This window comes from Capricornis sumatraensis, chromosome 8 (genome assembly GCF_032405125.1).
Source record: "Capricornis sumatraensis isolate serow.1 chromosome 8, serow.2, whole genome shotgun sequence".
In the NCBI taxonomy this organism is placed as follows: domain Eukaryota; kingdom Metazoa; phylum Chordata; class Mammalia; order Artiodactyla; family Bovidae; genus Capricornis; species Capricornis sumatraensis.
In genome coordinates, this window is record NC_091076.1 from 25,970,249 (window position 1) to 25,994,199 (window position 23,951).

At 41.8% G+C, this 23,951-nt stretch overlaps 2 protein-coding genes across 2 annotated transcripts; both read left to right on the top strand.

Annotated features, from left to right (window-relative positions):
* Positions 1–313: 313 nt before the first annotated feature.
* LOC138084053 (ubiquitin-conjugating enzyme E2 variant 1-like) lies at positions 314–973 on the top strand. Its single transcript, XM_068978127.1, has 3 exons — positions 314–483; positions 611–724; positions 940–973. Exons 1-3 carry the CDS (start codon positions 314–316, stop codon positions 971–973), a joined length of 318 nt encoding a protein of 105 aa, XP_068834228.1.
* A 22,377-nt stretch (positions 974–23,350) lies between these two features.
* LOC138082607 (cytochrome c oxidase subunit 6C-like) lies at positions 23,351–23,575 on the top strand. Its single transcript, XM_068975811.1, has one exon. The coding sequence runs from the start codon at positions 23,351–23,353 to the stop codon at positions 23,573–23,575; it is 225 nt and encodes a 74-aa protein (XP_068831912.1).
* Positions 23,576–23,951: the final 376 nt, after the last annotated feature.

The window sequence follows — 23,951 nt, forward strand, 5'->3', positions numbered from 1 at the left end:
TCTCCAGGAAATCTTCCTGACTCAGGAACTGAACCCTCATCTCCTTTGTCTCCTGCGTTGCAAGTGGATTCTTTATGTGCTGAACCATAGGGGAAGCCCAGCACATTGCCTAGATGTAAATGCTTAATACCTCCTGGCTATTACGGTAATGCACCTAATCAGGGGTGGAGGTGAGTTCTGGGAGACCCCTAAAGCAGTAGGAGCAATGTGGTAGAGACCTGGAATTGTGGCATATGAGGATGATTATCCTTGGGGGACATGAGATCTGTCTTCAGATATACGGGTATAGGTCTTTGAGCCACAGCGATACAAGATGGCAGCCACCATGGTCTTGGAAGTAAAAGTCCCCTGTGATTCCTGGCTGTTGGAAGAACTCAAAGAAGGTCAGAAAGGAGTAAGAGATGGCAGAGTTAGCTGGGATCTAGAAAATAACAATGACAGGACACTTACAAGGTGGACATGGATGATGATTGGGCCACCAAGAACAATTTATGAAAACCAGATATATACCCTTTAAATAGAATGTGGACCTAAATACCCAGAAGCACCTCCCTTTTGTATGATTTGGAACAAAAATTCGTCTGAATGGAGTTAATAATTCTAATGGAGTGGTGGATGCAAGAACCACATCAGTGCTAGCAGAGTGGCAGAATTCATACAGCATTAGAGTTGTTCTGCAGGAGCTTTGGTGCCTAATGGTGTCTAAAGAAAATATGAAGCTCTCTCAGCTGTCTGAGACACTCCCTGGTAGTTCAGATGGTAAAGAATCTGCCTACAATGCAGGAGACCTGGGTTAGGAAGACTCCCCTGGAGAAGGAAATGGCAACCCACTCCAGTTTTCTTGCCTGGAGAATCCCATGGACAGAGGAACCTGGTGGGCCACAGTCTATAGTGTCACAAAGAGTCACACACCAGTGAGTGACTAACACTTTCACTTTTTCAACTGCCTGAAGGACAGTGTTACAGCAGTTAATCAAAAAGGAAAATCACAGACCCTCCCCTACCCCCTTTCAGTTTAAGCAGTCTTCATTTTCCACAGTATGAAATTTTCTAGATATGTCTTGTAGACCTCGAAGTACTGGAAAGAAAGCTCCCATTCAAGGGCTGCTTAAGATACTGTAACTGATGCTATTTTTTTGTCCATTTGAAATGTATGTTTTGCTCTAACAAATCATCCTGTCAAATGTAAGCACTGTCCACATAGTTGAACTTCTGGGTTCAAGAAAGTGTGTTTTAATTGATTCCTATCATAACTGGTGGGGCACATCTAACTCAGTTGTGAAGAAACCTCGCACAGTCACCTTGTTGCTGGTTACATGGTCTGGGGTCTCTGCCTTCTCCCCTTTCCCCTCCCCCTGCCTCCCTCCCTCTCTGCAGTAGCCCTCAGCTTGGAGTGACTTGCTAGAGTAGACGTGAAGCTTTCCAGTCGCAGCGTGTTGGATGATGCTGAATGGGTGAGGGTGCTTTGTCCACATCCCTGGTCTTTTCTCTAAGTCTTAAATGATGCCCACCCCCTTTCCAAGCCTTTGTCCTTTCTCCCACCCTCCACTGCCACCACTGGCTGAGGCATAGATTGTAACCCCCTCTGCCCTCTTCCTGAGACTGGCCTTTGGTGAGGAACTCAGGACTTTCCCCATATCTTCTCACCCCACTTTAATTGAAGAGTGCTGCCTTTTCCTTCCTCCTCCTCAAGTCCCTTTTTGCACCATCACCACACAGCACTTTGCAATGCCGCTTCCTTGCTTTGATCAGAAGCCATCAGGTAAGGCTGGAAAGGGTCTCCAACCTCCTTCATTTAGTTTTGGAGCCACATTTATTTATTCTTCACAAGATCCCTGGTGGGCTACAGTCCATAGGGTTGCACAGAGTTGGGCATGACTGAAGCAACTTAGCATGCACGCACCAGCCTGGGAAATGAATATTGGGTTCTCACCCCTGTCACCCTCTGCTGTCATCATCAGCTGACGTGTGTGTGTGTGTGTGTGTGTTTCTTTCTTTTTTTTTTTTTTTTTAAGCTCAGGCTTTGATAAGGAGAAAAGAGTAGTCATCAGGGTTGCTCAGACCTGCCAGCCCTCAGAGTCCTTGGTGGTTACACTTGGAGAAAGGTCCCAGAAAGCACTTGCAAGCACACACAATCTCTCTGAATGAATTGTTTTCTTTTGCTGTAATTGCTTTGCTCTTAAAAATTGAAGAAGTTATAAACGGGGCTCTCATTTGGTCATCCTTGCAAGTCATTTAGATCTAATTTGAAAGCTGACAACTGGAACAAAAAGAACCTTGAATTTGGTGCCTACTTTGGTTTTGGTACTGCAGCTTCTCTTGGTTGTTAGCAGGGATTAGGAAAGAACTCAGTGTGCACAGCAGATCCTTGAAACTCCTGGCAAATGGCTGATTTTTCCACTTTTCTGTTCAGGACCACTACATGCTTAGATGTGGATGCATACCAAAATAAAAGCATTTCGCTGTGTCCCAAGATTTTATATATATATATATATATATATATATGAAAGGCAATGCCAAAGAATGCTCAAACTACCAATGCTCATCTCACACGCTAGTAAAGTAACGCTCAAAATTCTCCAAGCCAGGCTTCAGCAATACATGAACCGTGAACTTCCTGATGTTCAAGCTGGTTTTAGAAAAGGCAGAGGAACCAGAGATCAAATTGCCAACATCTGCTGGATCATGGAAAAAGCAAGAGAGTTCCAGAAAAACATCTATTTCTGCTTTATTGACTATGCCAAAGCCTTTGACTGTGTGAATCACAATAAACTGTGGAAAATTCTGAAAGAGATGAGAATACCAGACCACCTGACCTACCTCTTGAGAAATCTGTATGCAGGTCAGGAAGCAATAGTTAGCACTGGACATGGAACAACAGACTGGCTCCAAATAGGAAAAGGAGTACGTCAAGGCTGTATATTGTCACCCTGCTTATTTAACTTATACGCAGAGTACATCGTGAGAAATGCTGGGCTGGAAGAAGCACAAGCTGGAATCAAGATTGCCAGGAGAAATATCAATAACCTCAGATATGCAGATGACACCACCCTTAGGGCAGAAAGTGAAGAGGAACTCAAAAGCCTCTTGAAGAAAGTGAAAGAGGAGAGTGAAAAAGTTGGCTTAAAGCTCAACATTCAGAAAACGAAGATCATGGCATCTGGTCCCATCACTTCATGGGAAATAGATGGGGAAACAGTGGAAACAGTGTCAGACTTTCTTTTTGGGGGCTCCAAAATCACTGCAGATGGTGATTGCAGCCATGAAATTAAAAGACGCTTACTCCTTGGAAGAAAAGTTATGACCAACCTAGATAGCACATTCAAAAGCAGGGCCCTTACTTTGCAAACTAAGGTCCGTCTAGTCAAGGCTATGGTTTTTCCAGTAGTCATGTATGGACGTGAGAGTTGGACTGTGAAGAAGGCTGAGCACTGAAGAACTGATGCTTTTGAACTGTGGTGTTGGAGAAGACTCTTGAGAGTCCCTTGGACTGCAAGGAGATCCAACCAGTCCATTCTGAAGGAGATCAGCCCTGGGATTTCTTTGGAAGGAATGATGCTAAAGCTGAAGCTCCAGTACTTTGGCCACTTCATGCGAAGAGTTGACTCATTGGAAAAAACTCGGATGCTGGGAGGGATTGTGCGCAGGAGGAAAAGGGGACGACAGAGGATGAGATAGCTGGATGGCATCACCGACTCGATGCACATGAGTTTGGGTGAACTCCAGGAGCTGGTGATGGACAGGGAGGCTTGGCGTGCCGTGATTCATGGGTCACAAAGAGTCAGACACGACTGAGTGACTGAACTGAATTGAATGTTCTCGTTGTTTTTCAAGAGCTAGAAATCTAACTTAAACTCAATTTTTTAGAAAAGGAAATTAGTAACTTTACCCCTAACTTTGGTCTTCCCTTGTGGCTCAGCTGGTAAAGAATCCGCCTGCAATGCAGGTGACCTGGGTTCTATCCCTGGATTGGGAATATCCCCTGGAGAAGAGAAAGGCTACCTTCTCCAGTATTCTGGCCTGGAGAACTCCATGGACTGTATAGTCCATGGGGTCGCAAAGAGTCGGACATGACTGAGCAACTTTCACCCCTAACTTAAAAGTTTAGGGAAATACTAACTTTGGGCCTCATTAGATACATGGATTTAGACACTGTCCTTAGGATTTATCTTTTTCTCTCCACCACTCTGGCTATCCTGCCTCTCGTCTATGTTGATTCCATTCTTCAGTAGACTGTCCTCTCATAGTGTAGATTGTTGCCAAGGACACCAAGCTTTCTCTTAACTCCTCAGCAATTCAACCAATTTCCAAAATATCCTGAAATTGGCTTTCCAGGTTGTCAGGTGTCCTGTAGCAGAGGCAGTTTTTCAGATGTGAGCAATCCAGGGTTGAACTCTGAACAACCAAGCCTCGGTCACATGTCTATTCCTGTACCAACCCTGTAACCAAGGATCTGAAATGCTCTGTGTGACCACCCTGGGTCACACATTTGTTCCTGAGCTGCGCCCCAGCCCTCATCTTAATAGTGGGGAGATGGGGTTTCTAAGCACACTCAGGTAGCTTTCCCAGAAGGTGTGGGAATGAATGAAAGACAAATGAAAGCAATATATGTGTGTCCTCTATGGCTGCATTAGGGACCTGGTGGCAAATAGTGAATAGAATCTTTCCTCTACCTGGCTGTTCTGGCTGGTTCACTGAGCCCTCGGTAGAGTCTAGGTGGAGAGAGGCTGAGATTCATTCAGATACCAGTGTATCTGGTTTGTTCAGATACCAGCATTAACATTCTCTAATTCACTCAGATACCAGCATTAACATTATCTGATTCATTCGGATACCACCGTCACCAACATACCAAGATACCAGATACCAACATTTTCTGGGGCTATCCCCCTCCTGAGTTCAGTAGACCCAAGAGCTCCTGAATATGTATTATCCAACCTGGGACCACTGTGAGAGTGAAAGGAAATAAGTATGCTAGGACAACAGGCAGAAGCCAGGGCTGTCCCAGGAACTCTGGGACAAGTAACTTTCCTATATTCTGCCAGTGTTGACAGAACCCTTACTGTGCTGGCTCTGGGGCAAAGCAGCAAAAAGGGTGTCAATTTGGGATGTTTGTTTCAGCTTCTTTCTCTCCGTGAACTGTAGCCTGCCAGTCTCCTCTGTCTGTGGGATTTCCCAGGCAAGAATACTGGAGTGGGTTGCCATTTCCTACTCCAACAAATCTATGAATGCAGGATATTCCCATTTATGTGTGTCTTCTTAGTGTCTTTCATCAAAGTTTTACAGTTTTCATTGTAGCGATTTCATTGTACAGATCTTTTACCTCCTTGGTTAAATTAATTTCTAAATATTTCATTTTTTGATTGCATTGTAAATGGGATTTTTAAATTTCTTTTTTGATTAGTTTGTTCTTAGTATATAGTATATAGAAACACAACTGATTTTTATATGTTGATTTTATATCCTATAAATTTACTGAATCCATTTATTAGTTCTCACAATATTTTACTGGAATCTTTAGGATTTTCTTTATATAAGATCACATCATCTGCAAACAGGGGTAGTTTAACTCTTTCCTTTCCAATTTGAATGCCCCTTACTTCTTTTGCTTGCCTAATTGCTCTGGCTAGATTTTCCAGTGTTTTCTTTTAAATGTGGTTGACATACAATACTACATTTATTTCATGTGTACAACATGGTGATTCAACATTTAAATACATTACAAAATTCTGGTACTATATTGATTGGAAATGAAAGAGTGGGTGCCCTTGTCTTATTCCTGGTCTTAGAAGAAGAGCTTTCAACTTTTCACTATTGATTTTGATGTTAGCTGTGGGTTTGTGATATATGGCCTTTATCATGTTGAGATATATTCCTTCTGTACTTAAGTTGCTGAGAATTTCTATCATGAAAAAAAATGTTGAATTTTTCAAATGCTTTTTCTGTCTGTTGAGACGATTATACGATTTTATCCTTTATTCTGCTAATGTGGTGTATCACATTTGTTGGTTTGCATACATTGACTCATACTTGCGACCTAGGGATTCATAAACAAAAGAATGAAATTGGGTCCTCATCTTACATCACCCACAAAAATTAACTTGAAATGTATTAACATGAAACTATTCATCTCCTAGAAGAAAGCAAAGAAAAAGCTTCTTGACATCAGTCTTGGCAATGATTTGGGGAAAATGACACCCATAGCATAGGCAACAAAAGCAAAAATGAACTGATAGAATACAACTCAGCAGCAAAAAGCAAACAACTCAATTAAAAATAAAAAATGATGCTGTTGAAGGTGGAAGATGGGATCACTCTGTGGACAATTTTATTTTTATTTCTACTATGGGGTTCAGCATCATAGACTTCAACTATATTTATTTATTTTCTTTCTTAGAGAATTCTGGACTCTGGATAGAAAGTGTTCTTTTCCTCTTCACTTTGGTACCCGCATTTTTGTATTTGGCATTGTACTCCTGAGTTTAGGGGACTGAAAGAGTAACTAGAAGAATCCAAGTGCCCTCATATGATTTTGGTGACCTTGTGCTATTTGAAGTCCCTTCAGATTATTTTTTGGGTATATCACCTCTTAAGAATGGATTGCTGATGAGTTTAATTTCATGTTTCTTTTTCTGGACAAATATGGGGTTCACCAGGCTAGGACTGAATTTGATAAGAGCATTCTAGTAAGTAAAAGTTTAAATGCTTTTCATTTCCTGATGAGAAGGTATAGTCTGTGTAAACTCTAATCGTATTAAAGTATTTCTCAGTCAGTTCAGTAGCTCAGCCCTGTCCGACTCTGCAACCCCATGGACTGCAGCACGCCAGGCTTCCCTGTCTATCACCAGCTCCCAGAGCTTGCTCAAACTCATGTCCATCAAGTGGGTGATGCCATCCAACCATCTCATCCTCATCCCCTTCTGCCCCTGCCTTTAAACTTCCACATCATCAGGGTCTTTTCTAAGGAGTCAGTTCTGTGCATTTCTATCAACTGCTTATTATATCAGTAGTCTTTCTTACAGGATTTAATAAACAGTTTATGTGTTCCATCCTCAAAGAAACTTCCTTTTAATTTCTATGGCAACTCACTTGTACTGTTCTAAGGACCCTCTTCTTATTACTACCTTTCATTGTATAAGAAACAGTATTTCTCCTTCTAGACTGTAAGCTCTGTAAAGCCTATAACCGTATTTCCCACCTCCAGGTCTCCACCATGTCCTGTGGAGGACAGGCGATCCTCAGTGTTTTGATGGATGAATGAATATATGATTTGGAATTTAGGAGAGAAGGAATTGATGCCTTTTTAAAAAAATACATTTTAAAAAATTTGCAAAATACAGAGACAAACAGAAAACAGACATTATCTATACCCCTATTATTGACAGTCACTATAAATACTTCAATTTATCTTTTTTTTCCTTAACATATATTTAGACAATATATTTTGCCATAAAATTGCAATAGTACTTAAATTCAGGTCTGCATCTTTTTTAAACTCCTTACTATGTAGTTTGAGCATTTCCAAAGTCATTAAATAGTTTTCCAAAACACCATTTTGAATGGCTACATAGTATTTCAATGATGACTAGATAATGATTTACTCGTGGACATTGGATTGATTGTCATATGGGCTATTATAGACATGCTTTGATGGACATCTTTATGCAAAAATAGAAGGCAAAATTTGGTATGTTCTTAGAAATAAATTTATTATGCCTAAAGTTTAAGAGTTTTTGATACACATTTTCAGTTCCCTTCCATTTTTCTCCATGTGTACATGTGTGCTGTGTGCTAAGTTGCTTCAGTCATGTCCAATTCTGTGTGACCTTATGAACTGTAGCCGGCCAGGCTCCTCTGTCCATGGGTGTTCTCCAGGCAAGAATCCTGGAGTGGGTATCTGTTCCCTTCTCCAGCCATTTTTCTTTAAAAGTGTCTCCAAATAGTCATTTAGTAGATGATACTTTATTCACAGGAGTGACACAGAGGAGGACCACCTTACTCCAGAGAGTGACATCTGCACAGCAAGGTGAGTTTAAAAAGTGCTTCTCTCTCATTTCTTTTGCACCTAGGAGTTATTTTCTACTGAAGCAGGTATTATTTCCATCTTACAAATGAAAAAAAAAAAACAAAAACCCTAAAGCTTGAGAAGATTAAATGATTTGTTCAAGATCTTATAGCTCATCAGAAGTTTTACGTTATTTTCAGCCGCACATGTTCGAGACACAAAGAGGAGATAGGGGTGTAGATGGAAGGACAAATTCAACAGATGTAACAGAAAGAACCTTTGATGGTTGGAAATAGAACCTCTAAGGAGAGAGTGGCACATTTTGTGAATAGATTAGTGAAAAAAACCTTTTGGAGCTAGGGCTGTCAATTTAGATTCTAGGAACATTTCACAAAGGGTAGTCCCTTAAACTTAAACTCCTAAACCTCAAAAATACTTTCCAGAAATACCTTTATAACTTTTTAATCTTTGTGATCCCCTAATTATGTCTGGTTGGAGATTGCATTCTAGGCTAGAAGTGATTTTATCAGGAGGAAAGTTTGTCTAGAACTTGTTTTAGGTACCCAGGCACTGTCAGAGTTAGATGGGACTTTAGAAATCATTCTAATTCCCTCATATAAACTAAGTCACAGAGAGGAGAAGTAACTCACTCGGGGTCATACAGGTTCTACACAAGATCACACAAGGTCTGCAGGGTGCAGATCTAACAGGGTTAAGTACAGAGAAGGAAACAGGTTAAAAAAAAGCAAAGCAATTTTTTTTAAAGGTCTGTACCAAAGGAGGTCTTAATTCACTTAGCACAGTATGAGTATTCCTATTGTGTTACATCCAAATGCAGTTTCAATTTACACATAATGCAAGGAAATGCTGTGTAAATCCCTCAAATAAGCTTTCCTGTTTTTTTTAATTACACTTCTTTTTTTTTTTTTACTTTTAGTTAAGTGATTTACTTAATAGAATCTTATTAGAGTCATACAAATAAGAAAAGAGAGTCATGTATTACCAGGCATCTTAGTAAAGTGTAAGTAAATCAGATCAGTTGTTTCTGAAACTGGTTGATTTTCAAAATCACTTGGAGGACTTTTTGAATAAACAGATTGCCAGAGTCCCACTCCAGGGATTCTGATTTAGTAGGTCTGATGAATTAGACTCCTTCCTCCCAAACTTATTTTTAAAAAAAGAAAAGATTTTCAATTGTAAACTGGACCCTTGAAAATAAGATCATGAATTCGCAAGAAGTCTTAATACATAACACAGAATGCTTTTTTTGAAATGTCAAAGTCAAGTGACCATTCCTGTTTAAAAATTAATTTGGGGTGACAATAGATACCAAATATCCAAAATGGCCCTGTACTTAGAAATGTCTGAAAAAGTTAAGTTAGGAAAGCAGTAATAGCCAATAAGTGGATTTTCTGTTGTATAAATGTTTATACAGATGTTGTAAGTGAGACTTTTCAAAAAAACCCATAGGTTGCTGACAGCAGCCAACTTTGCATACGTGTGTTAACAGGAGAATGTGCTGTGTTTCAGATGAATGGGGACGTGGGTCTAAATGACTTTCAGATTAGCTGGAACAGATGGAAGGGTCACAGTTGAGCAACTTGACACACCAGCATAAAGGCAACGTTGGAGTGGAGTTCATTGCCTCTGACAGATACTGTCAGTCAACCCCAGGGCTCTCTCAAGTTAACCAACAGCGTAGGCCTTCAAAGATTTTAAAAAAAGAATGATTTTAAAAAGTATTTTGAGAAAAGAACTGGAACTTATCTTTTTCCTTTTTTAGGACACAACTCTATCTGGGACCCACTAAGGATTTTAGAAACAAAACATTAGATTATAGACATTTTGGAAACTAATATGCTATTACTTGGAATTAGGACCTTTCAGTAATAAATCATTTTGTAAAAATTTTGTCCACATGGTGGCTTTCGAAAGTCTTATTGTTACACTAGTTAAAACACAGTGCAGAATACCAGAATGAAGGAAATGCAAATATTTTTCCCTTAACTATTCATCATGTATTTTAATCCACTGTTGTTATAACAATGAAGTGAAGTGAAAGTCACTCAGTCGTGTTCAGTTCTTCAGCGCCCCATGGACTGTAACCCACCAGTCTCCTCTGTCCATGGGATTCTCCAGGCCAGCATTCTGGAGTGGGTAGCTGTTCCCTTCTCCAGGGAATCTTCCCAACCCAGGGATAGAACCCAGGTCTCCCGCACTGCAGGTAAATTCTTTACCAGCTGAGCCACCAGTAACAATATGTACAAGCAAATACTAAGGTATACCACATTTATGTTATTTTTTCTAGGTCTAACTTTTTAACTTGATATGTGTAAACTCTGCATGTAAATGCTTTAAAAAAAAAAAAAACAGAAAGCTTCAAGAATAAGATGGGACTTGGAGGTAGCCTTGCCCCCTCAGGCCACTTAGGGGACCCTTAAAGAGTCTGAAGACTCCCTCAGACCATCAGTACCAGGTGGACTCACTGTAGAAAGCTACTGTTTTCTTGCACGCCTCAATACTACTGGTTAATCCAAATTAACACATTGGTTCCTAGGTGCTTCTATGCATGTTGCTAGAAAGGTTGAAATCCTGGAAATTTCAGAAAGATTGCAAAAAAAAAAAAAAGGAAAAGAATGCTTACCATTTGCAACAACATGGATGGATCTAGAGGATATTATGCCAAGTGAAATAAGTCAGATAAAGACAAATACCATACAGTTTCTCTTTATGTGGAATCTAAAAATAAAGCAAATGTAATGCAAAAGAAACAGATGCATAGATACAGAAAACAAACAGGTGGTTGCCGGAGAGGAGGGGTTGAGGAGATAAGTGAAATAGGTAAAGGAGATTAAGAGGTACAAACTTCCAGTTACAAAATAAGTCACAGGGATGAAATGCACAGCGTGTGGAATATAGTCAATAATATACTAACTTTGTATGATGACAGATAGTAACTAGACTTGTCATGGTGATCATTTTTCCTGTGTAGAAATACTGAATCTCTATGTTGTGTGCCTGAAACTAGCACAGTATTATAGGTCAATTATACTTTAGTTGAAAAGAAAAGAAAAGTGTTTGCTATTTGCACATTAGGGAGGGACTCTGATTTTCATCGTTGGCTGACTGTGGGCTCTTAACAGTCCTGTGGACTCAGAGTGCCCATGGAAAGCAGAGACAAGATGCTAATTATTAGAAGGGAATCTTGCACAATATATGTCATGACTAAGTGATTACCCTTGTAGCTTGATCTCCATTTGCGGAGGCTAGCATCCATTTGAAAAATAGTGACTTGAGAAGCAGATGAGTCATTGGAGCATCCTGCTGATGGTATTTCAATGACTCTAGTGGCATTTTAGGAGCTTCCTGGGTGGCGCTAGTGGTAAAGAATCTGCCCGCCAATGCAGGAGACCTAAGAAGTGCAGGTTCAACCCAAGGGTTGGGAAGATCTCTTGGAAGAGGGCATGGCAACCCACTCGAGTATTCTTGCCTGGAGAATCCCATGGACAGAGGAGCCTGGCAGGCTACAGTCTATAGGGTTGCACAGAGTCGGACACGACTGAAGTGACTTAGCATGCACGCACACACAGTGACACTTTATAGCCTAAAGACATTTTCATTGGACCATGGGCTGTAGCCCAAAGCTTCAAAGGGTGGAATATGATTCCCTTAACTTTGTGCTTATCCATGTCATAGCATTACCATTGCCTCCACAAACAATGATCCATGTTTGAAAATCTCTTATTCATAGCCTAGAAGAGACGGTCCAGAGAACTTCATGATTCCAGCCTAGTCACAGCCACTTTTCTGATGCAGACACTTGAATCAAGCTGAGATTGAGTCAGTCAGCAGTGTTGTTCATTGGAGTTGTAGGCATGCAAAGCAGTCAACATGTCTACCCAAAGCTTCATGCAGCTAGAATTTTGAAAGAATAGAAACTAAAAGTTTTGCAGAGGAAACTAATCTGTAAGAGGAAGAGTAGATTAGATATGGACAAAGGAGTCAAGGTGAGAGATCTGCATGGCTCCAGGTAGAGGAAAAGAATGGACAATTGTTCTGTTCTCAGAAGACCTTGCTGTGCATTCTGCAGTTGGATTGTGGGAAATTCATCTTTATCCTCATGCTAAACTTACTTAAATTAATTTGACGATGTTTCTGTTATGTACAAGCAAATATTATGACAAAACTATGAAATTTCCATTATTCCTTTAAATTAAAAAAGTTTATTGAGCACCTACCACCTACTATGTAACTGACATTGTGTCAACCTTTAGGACTACAGTAATGAAAAGGCAGTGATAGACTCCTAAGCAGCTCACAATTCATGCTGGTGTGTCTTGTACTTTCCCAGCCATCTTCTCCAAGCCACTTGTGGGGCTTGTACTACAAATCTAGAGAAGTAAACTGAAGTCTTCCTCCGCTTCCACCTCTCTTCCTTTCTCCATTCATTTCTTTGCTAACCGGCCCTCTAAGTGCCAAAATGCACTCACTCTGGGTGATGCCAAGGAGGTTCTTTTTCCCATTGTGTTCTGCCTTCCCTTATTTATTTATTTTTTAGTCATGCCATGTGGCTTGCAGGCTCTTAGTTTCCCGACCAGGCACCTCTGCAGTGAAAGCACAGAGTCCCAGCTACTGGACAGCCGGGGAATTCCCTCTGCCTTCCTATCTTAAAACTTCCTTCTCCATGTCCAATTTTCCTAGGTCCCTGCTAAAGGATGACTATGTATTAATGAATCATACCTGTGGACGAGTCATTAATGAATTATTGTGGCATTTGTGTCACTTATCTGTTCTAGGAGGAACAACTATTAAATGTCTTTTCTATTGTGGTAAAATACATATAATCTTAAAGTTGAATATTTAACCATTATAAGGTGTACAATAATGGCTTTGGTACATACACATCACCCTTATCTAGTTCCAGAATATTTTTATCATGCCTCCCCTCCACACACACACAAAAACCTACCCACTCAGCCCTTACTCTTCATTGACCCTCCCCTAGCCCCTGGCAACCATTAATCCACTTTCCGTCTCTATGGATTTGCCTCTTCTGGACTTTTCATATCTAGAGATTTATAAAATACGTGGCCTCTGTGTATGGCTTCTTAACATTTTCAGGATTTGTCTATGCAGCAGTATAGATACTGGGCTTCCCTAGCAGCTCAGTTGGTAAAGAATCTGCCTGCAATGCAGGATATCTGGGTTCGATCCTCGGGTCAGGAAGACCCCCTGGAGAAGGAAATGGCAAACCCACTCCAGTATTCTTGCCTGGAGAATTCCATGGACAGAGGAACAGGGAAGGCTACAGTTCATGGGGTCGCAAAGAGTCAGACATGACTGTGCAACTTTCACTTTCATAGATACTATTTCATTCCTTTTTATGACTAAATAATGTCCCTTGTATAGATGTAACACATTTTGTTTGTCCATTCATCAGCTGAAGAATACTTGGGTTGTTTTCACTTTCTATTCTGGCTATTGTAATGAGGGCTGCTGTGAACATTCATGCACAAGTTGTTATTTAAGTGAATGTATTTCTAAAGAGAACTTGACGATACAGAAAAATTACAAGATATTCTTAAAGTGAGCAAAAGCCTATGAAACTATAATGAGGGTCTGATTCAATTTTGTATTTTAATATATAGAAACTAGATGAATAGAAACATCTCTGAAAGATTCACTTAATTGTTTCTAAGTCACAGATCTATGGATAAATTCTTTTCTACTTTTCCAACTTTCTATAATTAACACATATAATTTTATAACAAGGAAAATCAACTTATTTAGCAACCTATCTAAGCAACTTATTTAAAAATGAGTGCTTAGGGGTGAGAAAATAGAGGTCGTGAGGGCTCCGGCTGTTTTGAGGACCATGTCTGGCGCAGGAGATGCTCGGTGATGCAGTATTAGTGGAGGATGAATAACTGAAGGGCTTTTAAAAAGATAGGTAACTTAAGCATATCTTCAGTCTGCACAAAAGGATCTGGCAAAGAGTGAAAGGGAAATCATAGAGGGAAAGAGGAAGAACAAGGTCCTGGTCTTAGAGAAATCAGAAAAGGGCGAGATCAGGAACAGAGACGGGCCCAAGAATAGGGAAAGATCCATCTTCCTCTTCAATGACAGGGTGTTTTGGTGAGAGAGCAGGCCACACAGAGATAAACTCTAGGTATAGAGAAAAAGTTTGAGGGGTTTCATACCTAATACACTTAGTATTCTTGGTGAAACAGGTTCAGTCAGATGTTGGAAAGAGTAGGATAGACTGTGTTGCAATCTTGAGTAAAAATAATGACAGCTTAGCATGTTTAAGGGGAATAATCAGGGACACCCAGACTTCTGCAGCACTTAATCTGCCCTTTATCGCCTTCACTGTATTCTAAAATCCATTAGTTATACTTTCCTTGTTTAAGAAAACTATATGTAGATTTTATCCCTTTAATTGCCAAATTGATCCTGTTTTATAGATGTAATAGCTTCTAGAGCATATTGATAATACAATTTGGAGATTTTTTTATAGTTCTGTTTTGCTTTTAGGGCTGTATATCATCTCATATCAACCCTTTCTTTGGAACTGCTTAATATTGCTATATATCCAAAAAGTTCTTTCCCTTTGCTCATCCTTACATTTGGAAGCCTTTATTTGTCCAGTATTGATATTTCTATGATTGATCATGTGTCACCTTTATATATCTCTTTAAACTCAGATGAAAGGGAACATACACACTTCAGATTTATATAGTGTTGCTTTTTCACTCAGAGTTAGGTTGGACTGTATCAGAGATATGAAATAACATTATTTGAAATGAGAGAGAGATTTGTGTTGTATGTCACGATCTGAAAAGAATCATTCTAGGGCTGGTAAGGCAGGTCTCTCCAAGTCCTGAGAGACTCGGGCTCCTTCTGTCTTTGCCACAATCAGGGTGTGTTTCCTATGCCCATGGTTCAAGACACAGTTCCAGCCACCACACCCACATTCCAGGTAGCAAGACAGAGGAAAGGGGAAAGAAGAGACTAAGGGAAGTTAATGGAAGCTACCGCATGATGCTTTTACTTCCATTTCATTGGCTAGGACTTAGTCACATGACTGAATCCTATCTGCAAGGCAGGCTGGGAAATGCACATTATATTCTAAGTGGTCATCTGCCTCACTAAACAGTTCACTGTTTAGCAGGGAGAGGGGAATTTTTATGAGGGGCAACCCATAGTTTATGTCACTCAATGATCAGAGAAGTCACTTCATCTACTGTAGTAGAAGGAAGCAGTCACCAGCTGTGTCAAGGAAAGGATACTGACTTGTGTGTAAGATGTTTCTTCTTTGGGTATAGTTGTCTGAGTTAACCTCACTCAGTCTCATCTCTAACTTGCAGGACTGCTCTTTCAAGGATCTACCTTTGGCTGGGTTCTTTGTGCATTTTGACTGACCATTCATCCATGTCAGGTGTGGTCTTTGCAATAGAATAGCATTCTGGCTTTCTACAAGCTTTAGGAAGTTTGAAATTTGATTTACTTTATTGATTTCCCCCAGGAAATGTTGCAAGCTAGAGGTTGCTATCTGGGTTCCATTGGGGTTTCTTCCATGGACAACTCACGGCATTCTGGTGGGCCATCCAGAAACATGGTACTGCTTGTATTACAATCTGTAGTAATTAGAAATTATAAACCAATACAACTAACTTTAAGGAAGGAGGAGTTTTTATGAGGATGCACAGAAACTGAATCTGGTACCAGAAAACCACCAGTACCTCAGGTAGCTGCTCTCTTGGTCTCTTCGATGAGCCATGTGGTTTTTCATAATGATGTTACAGCTTCATCCATGTCTGGTCCAGGTTCCTTGCTCTCTATCACCCAGCATCGTCCTAGCCTCAGTGAACCTGTGGTCCCAAGCAGGCACCCCAGCCTCAGGTTTGCCTCAAGACTCTTCTGTTCAGCTGTAGCAGCTACTGTTTTGTTCTTGTTCATCACAGAAGAATCTGGATTGACCCAGCTCAGTTTTGCTAAAAGGCTTTTTAGGCATGAGCAGGGTGAGACGCGCACAGTGCCGAACATGGCTGTTAAGAGCAGTGGGGACTGTAGCTCTCGCTGGGCTTGTCTGCAGTTGCTTGTAACCTAGGTTGTCTCCAGGACTGTTCCATATCCATTGTCTTCTTAGCCAGCAAGAATAAATGCCAGCCTCCTTAGCCATGCATTCAAGGCTGCACCCTCTTAAATGTGCCCAGCTTACTGAGCATGCCTCCCACTCTCACTCTCTTTGCCAGTCTTCCTGGACTATTACCTGGAAAACCCACCATAGATAGTGCCACCTCCAGGCCTTTGCTCACACCGTGTCTACCTCGCCTTCCCCACTCCTGTCAGCCTTCAAAGGCTAGCCAGCGTTACTCTTCCTTTATACAATAACAGCTCCTGCTTGTTGAACATCTGCCGAGAGCCAGGTATTCTCCCATATACTTTACATATCCAGCCTCATTTAATCCTCCCAGCTTACCTGTCCTTGGAGAAGGAAATGACAACCCACTCCAGTATTCCTGTCTGGAAAATCCCGTGGACGGAAGAGCCTGGCAGGCTATAGTCCATGTGGTCGCAAAGAGTCAAACACGACTAAGTGACTAACACACACACACACACACTTACCTTTCAGAGTAGGTATCATCATTCCCATTCTACAGCTAGACAGAAGAAGGATTGGAGGAGTTAAAGTACTTACACAAATTCATGCACGGAGTAAATGTCAAAGTTGGAATCCTGGCCCCAGAGTCTGATTCAGAGACTTTACTTTTTCTTAAACCATGCTAAGTCGTGAAGAATTTCCTGGTAACTTGAAACCCCAGTTTTCTTGACCTGTTTTGAAGAGTACTTGATGGCTATTCTAAATGACTGATTTGACATTTAATAGATGATACGGTTGTCTTTTGCGGTGTGAGCCTTCCTTCCTCAATTAAACTCTAAACCAATGGTTCTCAATGGGCTGGCACTGCCTCTCAGAGGCATTTTGTAAATATTTAAGTGTGGTGACTAGTGATCACGTTGATTGGCGAGGACTGCTGTCATATACTATGCAGAGGCAATGCAGAGGATAGCCCCAGACAATAACTACACCACAAGTCACAAACTTTTGTGGTATTCCACTAGATGTTCAAGGTTTAAAACTTTTTATAATTGTCTAAGGCTCAAACCTAACTCTGGTTTATTTTTGTTTTTTATTTATTTTTAATTGAAAGATAATTGCTTTACAGTATTATGTTGGTTTCCACCAAACATCAACATGAATCAACCAAACTCTGTTTTACCTATTTTTTGTTCTTGTTCAGTTGCCAAGTCACGTCCAAGTCCACAACCCCATGGACTGCAGCACGCCAGGCCTCCCTGTCCACCATCTCCTGGAGTTTGTCCAAGTTCATGCCCATTGCATTGGTAATGCCATACAACCGTCTCATCCAATGTCACCCCCTTCTCCTCCTGCCTTCAATCTTTCCCAGCATCATGGTCTTTTCCAGTGAGTTGGCTCTTCATATCAAGTGGCCAAATGATTGGAGCCTGTAGACACCAAGTAATCTTTGCACAGTTTAATACACAGAAAATTTCTCAGGAATGTAGCAACCATTGTTAAAAAACAGAGAAGGGCTAATATATATATATATAATATATATATTTTGCTTTACATAATTTTACTGTTTTCTGTCAAACCTCAATATGAGTCAGCCATAGGTATACATATACCCCCTCCCTTTTGAACCTCCCTCCCATCTCCCTCCCCATCCCATGCCTCTAGGTTGATACAGAGCCCCTGTTTGACTTTCCTGAGACATACAGCAAATTCCCGTTGGCTATCTATTTTACATATGGTAGTGTAAGTTTCCATGTTATTCTTTCCATGCATCTCTCTTCCCCTCTCCCCATGTCCATTTTGTTTAAACTGGCCTTTGACTAAGAGTGTTCAACCACTTCAGAAAATTACATCCACTGATGGCAACACTGCTTGTGGTGCTTGATTCTCCAGCAAAATACAGGTCTGTTGGTCTACTTTTATAGTGACCGCATTTACAATAATCCTACATGTAGATAAAAACTTTTAATCTCTCATAACTTTAGTGTAAGCTTCCTCAAGCATTTGCATATTTAAATATATGCTATTATAAATTATTTTCCTTTTATTTCTCCTTTATATCTCTGACAGGGTATCCCATGGTTTTTTTTGAAATTATATATGTAGGTTGTTGTTGTTCAGTTGCTTAGTCATATCCGACTCTTTGCGACCGCATGGACTGCAGCACGCCAGGCTTCCCTGTCCTTCACCAACTCCTGGAGCTTGCTCAAACTCATGTCCATTGAGTCAGTGATGCCATCTAACCGTCTTGTCCTCTGTCGTCCCCTTCTCCTCCTGCCTTCAATCTTTCCCAGAATCAGGGTGTTTTCTAATGAGTAGGCTCTTCACATCTGGTGGCCAAAGTTTTGGAGTATCAGCTCCAGCATCTGCCCTTCTAATGAACATTTAGGGTTGATTTCCTTCAGGATTGACTGGTTTGATCTTGCAGTCCAAGGGACTCTTGAGAGTCTTCTCCAAACCCACAGTTCAATATGGAGCTTATATCATATATGATAATGTGTGTGTATGTTCAGTCACTCAGTCATGTCCAACTCTTCATGACCCCGAGGACTGTAGCCCGCTAGTTTCCTCTGTCCATGGAATTTCCCAGGACAGATTCTTCCCAGGCAAGAATACTGGGAGTGGCTTGTGATTTCTGACTCCAGGGGATCTTCCTGACCCAGGGATTGAACCCACGTCTCTTGCATTGGCAGGCGGATTCTTTATCAGTGAGCCAGGGAAGCCCTGGAAGGTATCTGATAATACCTATAGATTGTCTTAGTATAGTGAAAGGGATGTTAGCACTATGTATGGAGACAGAAAAGGATGAAGAAGCAGGGCTGTGAGCCCTGGGAGGGCAAAGACTAAGTCTTACGCTGGTGTAACTCCTCGGGCCTCCCGGTGGAACTCTGTGTGCTTTGGAAAGAGGTGAGCATTTGGGGGGTAAACTGAGAGCAGGAGGTGGCTCCAAACAAGACTGAAAGTCCCTTTCTCTCAGAGTTTACTCATGTTTGAAAATTGAACGGCAATGCAACATCTCTTGTTCTGAACATGCCTCTCGGGCCCACACTTTTGAGCTTTGACTGTTCCTCCACCTTGAAGCTCATTTCCTCTTTCAGCCAATCTTTGCAAGAACAAATCCAGATTTATCTTTTAAGGCACAATTCAAGAGGATTCTCCTGATCCTATCCTTTCACCTGCCGATTCTTGAAAATTGGACTCGTCTCTTCTTTCTGTACTCTCACAATATTTTGCCTGTGCCTCTGTTGTAGCACAGTGGGTTTTTTAAACTGTGTCTTAAGAGTTCTTTGTATGTAATCTGCTTACCCTACTCTGAGGGTGAGTTCTTGGCCATGCGGATCTTTTATTGACTCATTTCCATATCCCCACACTTGGAAGAGTGGCTTCCCAGATGGACCTAGGTAAAGAACCCTCCTGCCACTGGAGGAGACATAGCAGGCACGGATTCTATCCCTGGGTCAGAAAGATCCCCTGGAGAAGGGAATGGCTACCCACTCCAGTATTCCTGCCTGGAAAATTCCATGGACAGAGGAGTCTGGTGGGCTACAGTCCATAGAGTCGCAAAGAGTCGGACACGACTGAGCAACTTAGTGTACACACACGCACGTGCTGCAGAGGACCGGGCACAGAGTAGGTGTTCAGTAGACAGCTGAGTAAGTAAGTGACTACTCACAAGCAGTCCTGCTGACAGGAAAGATGTCTCAGAGCGATGGGTTCTCTGGTGTGGGTTAGAATTGGGGTGGGATTCCCTTTGAACAATTTCCCCCAGGACTTTACCTCAGAGAGCCTTGTGCTGATCCTAAAGGGGGACCAACTCGAATAGGACACAGATGCCTTTCTTCTTGTTAAGAGAAAGAGTGCTCACGTGCTCCGTGAGGGAGTCTCCTTCCTAGCCTCTAGCTCTCTTGATTTTAGAAGTTCCGATTAAGAATCTGCCTGCAGTGTAGGAGACCCAGGTTCGATCCCTGTGTTGGGAAGATCCCCTGGAGAAGTAAATGGCAATGCACTTCAGTATTCTGGCCTGGAGAGTTCCACGGACAGAGAAGCCTGACGGGCTACAGTCCAGGGGGTCTCGAGAGTCAGACACGACTGAGTGGCTAAACCAGCACCAGCACACACCAGTCAGCGTGTGGATCAAAACCTTGTGGTTTCAGCAAAGGAGTGTTGCTGCACCTGATACTTCAAAACAAAGACCTCAGAGATGGGTCACCTTGAAGTCTGCATTTTGTGCCAAAGATGTTCCAGAGGAAATGCTAGGGGAATGAGAAGAGGAAAGGAGATTGCCCCCACTTTTGGCCTCATTTTCCTCTAAATGAGAAATCTCTAAAAGGATCTCTCTATCTTTCTGGTAGGGAGGCAGCAAAGCATTTGTTTTGTTTATTTCACACAATGAAGTAAAAGGTGAACAAAGAATAAAAAGAACAGCAATACAGAGTCTTATATAATATTTTTCCTAAGTGCTCTCATGCCTCAGTGATCTTAAAAGAGGCCTATGAAGTCATGGGGAATATTCACTTCCATTTGAATGAGGACATATAACAAAATGTGTCCACCTAGGGTGTTTCAAGAGACAGATGAAAAGTGGACTTCCCTGGTGGACCAGTGATTAGGAATCCACCTGCCAGCCAGTGCAGGGGACACAGGTTCAATCCCTGGTCCAGGAAAATCCCACATGCCACAAAACAGCCAAGCCCAAGAGCTGCAACCGCTAAGCGTGTGCTCCACAACTGCCAAAACCCATGAGCCTAGAGCTTGTGTGCCACAAGGAGAGAAGCCACCGCTGTGAGAGGCCCTCGCACCACAAGGGAGAGTAGCTCCCATTTGCTGCTACTAGAGAAAGCCCAATAGCAGCAATGAAGACTCAGCACAGCCAAAAATAAATAAAGCCCCCAAAGTTTAGAACACACAGAGAGAGATGAATTAAAAGTAATAAGGAGGAGGTCGTGTCTCCTTCACTGAGAAGCCAGCTTAGAAAGATCTGGATGGCAGGTGGTCAGAGTCAGAGGCCAGAAGACAAGTCTTCAGCAGCCAAAGACTGGCCTCAAAGGGCCTTTAAGAGTCTGCAAATCAGAAGAATAACAAAAGAAAAACAGTAATAGTATAGTAATAAAAACTAACACTTATTGAATTCTCTGGGCACCATGGAAAACACTTTACATACATGATCTATTTGAACCTTGGATAGAAAGGAGCCTATGAGAGAGGTTGTTATTAGCCCTACTTTATAGATGATTGTGACAGGCAAGTGACTTGCCCAAGGCCCTACACATTAATAAATGGTGGATCTTGGATTCACAGCCAGTGTGGTCCTCTTCCAGGACATTCTGAGGACAAACAGCCCCCAGCATGTCCCATAGGCATGCGCTTCATTTTCAAAACCAAAAGAGAGAAGACTCAGATAACGGAGGTTTTTTTCCTTTATTTAAAAACAAAACAAAACAAAACAGGTCTCCTGCAACCTAAATAAATAAACCCATGAGAAGAGCAGGAAGAAGCCCGGAGCCTCTGGGAGCTGGCCTTCACCTGAAGAAGAAAGTGCAGAGATTCCTCCTGGGGAACGATGCCCCCGTTTTCTTCTCTTGTTTAGGAAAGGGGCTTGGCTGTCAGACTTTGATTCAGAACAGGAGTGCATTCAGAAGCATCCTCTGGCGAGGCTGGGAAGCTGCTCACATCCCCGGAAAATTCAGCGGGAGAAAAAGGTTATGGAAGCGAGTAGGAGTTTATTCAACAGTGTCTGAGGCCTTTCAGAACCATGAGTGAGTGTCTATAAAGAAGCAGTCAAGCATAGGCTGGGAATTATCTCTGTTGGGTGCCTACCTGTGACAGGCCCTCAAGAGCTGCTAAGAGGCTCATTCAGTGCCCGGGGGGGACAATGGGCGGTGGGGACAGACAATTCGGAGGAGTCTATCACTCTGGTGGTGTTATCTTTAGCACTGAATAAAACCGGAGTTCCCCCTTTCTGCCTCCTCCTCAGCACTATTTTTAGGAGCCAGTGGTACTTTTCAGCTCTCTTTCACTATTTTTCAACAGGTTCACAAGGGCACGAAGTGCAGTATATAAAAAGAGGATAATGACTGGAGTGCAGGAAAAGGCCCAAAGAGCAGAGCAGCCAAGCTTGCCGGGGACTAGAATAGATGAAAGTCCAGAGAAGAGTCAAGAAGAAATGGCATTGTCTGCACGGAGAAACTCCCTATTTTACATACAGTACTTCTGAGATGCTAAAGTAGGCTTTCTGAAGTTCAAAGTTTAGAGGAAAAAGAGTCCGCTTTGAACCGCTCTGAGTGAGAAGTCGGGATAATGCAAGGCGGCCTTCTCGGCCCAACTGCTCGCGGTTGTCTCATATGTGCCTTTGCGACCTGGACGCTGATGCGTGAGCTTTGCTTTCCGGGGCTGGTTCCATGAGTATGTGACCTGTGCAGTCACACAGAACCCAAGGCGTGGAAGAGCCCGCACCTCATTTAATGCTCTGTCTTGAAATCCTTGAGAATTTTTGAGCAGGGGTCGCCACATTCTTATTTTGCCTTATGCAGCTGCTCTTGGATTAGAGAAACAGAGAGCTGTCACATTTACACAGTCCCAGACACCAGGCCTTTGCTGTGTCAGAATTATATGGGGAATTAAAATATAACATGTATTATATAAACCCTTGAGTTGGATAATCTGTTTTTTTTATTTTTGCGTATGTTTTCATATCATGCATTGTTCCTGTTATAGGAAGACATTTGCTGCTTGGGTTGTTTTTTTTTTAACTGCATGAAATTTTAAAATTCCCCAAGGAGGGAATTTTTTCCAAACCTGTGTCTGTGTCTTCTGGTGAATTCTATACTCTGTATTCCACGTGGGACTCCTCATTTGAGAGTCCCCTTATGTGATTCCCCAGCCAGAGGCTCAGGCGGAGATAAGATCCTTATTGAAATCTAGGGGGAGCTGGATTCATCTCGTGAAGGTTCTTTTCTTGGTCTGCTGGGTATGGGGAGGAACAAAAGAAAAGTCATCCTTTCTGTGGCTCAGAGCAAAGATCATAATGGCTGTTATTTCTAAGCCCAGTCTCAGCCCCAAAGTTGGTGACGTCCAGAAGTAAGATGACCTTCACCGAGGCAGAGGAGAAATGAAAGTTAACACTGTGGGGCAGCGCCTGCCTGGATGGGGTTTGGAAGCATCTCACATTAAAGTCAGACCAGGGGTCCATTTCTCCATCAGCCTGAGAGGACGTCGCGGTTGAGCCGTCGAGAAGAAAAACTGCCATGTCCACTGCTTTGGCAAAACCTCAGATGCATGGCCTGGTGGCCAAACGTCTGCAATTTCATATTGTTGAAGCATTCATGGTCTCCCTGGGGTTTGCAGCTTTCTGTAAGTTTGCTGTGGCTGAAAAAAGAAAGAAGGCATATGCAGACTTCTACAGAAATTATGATTCCATGAAAGATTTTGAGGAGATGAGGAAGGCTGGTATCTTTCAGAGTGCAAAGTGATTTGGAATATAAAGAATTTCTTTGGGTTGAGTTCCTTGGAAGTTTGTCACTTCCCTGTGTTCCTGAACTATGAAACTATGACTATCTGGGGTGAGAAATAGTCTCTCAATAAATAAACAATTAACAAATACTGTGGAAAAATAAAATCAGACCAGGGCCAAGGGCACACCCCTGATGATGCCCTGCTCCAAATAAGCATTGTTTATTACTGACCTGTTACCTAACTGACTCTGGATCTGAGTGAGGGTTGCAGACAGAGATCATGCCAAACTATGCTATGTAAACTTCCCACCCTTTAAAAAATGTTCTAACTGCAAAGGGAAATTACTGCTGACAACAATAATAATGACAATAAACACAGGAAACACACTGGGAT

Coding starts and splice junctions, on each gene's coding strand:
- LOC138084053 (XM_068978127.1), top strand. CDS start 314: ATGGCAGCCACCATGGTCTTGGAAGTAAAAGTCCCCTGTGATTCCTGG. Junction 484..610: donor ATGATGATTGGGCCACCAAG/AACAATTTATGA, acceptor TTCTAATGGAGT/GGTGGATGCAAGAACCACAT. Junction 725..939: donor AAAGAAAATATGAAGCTCTC/TCAGCTGTCTGA, acceptor ACTTTCACTTTT/TCAACTGCCTGAAGGACAGT.
- LOC138082607 (XM_068975811.1), top strand. CDS start 23,351: ATGTCCACTGCTTTGGCAAAACCTCAGATGCATGGCCTGGTGGCCAAA.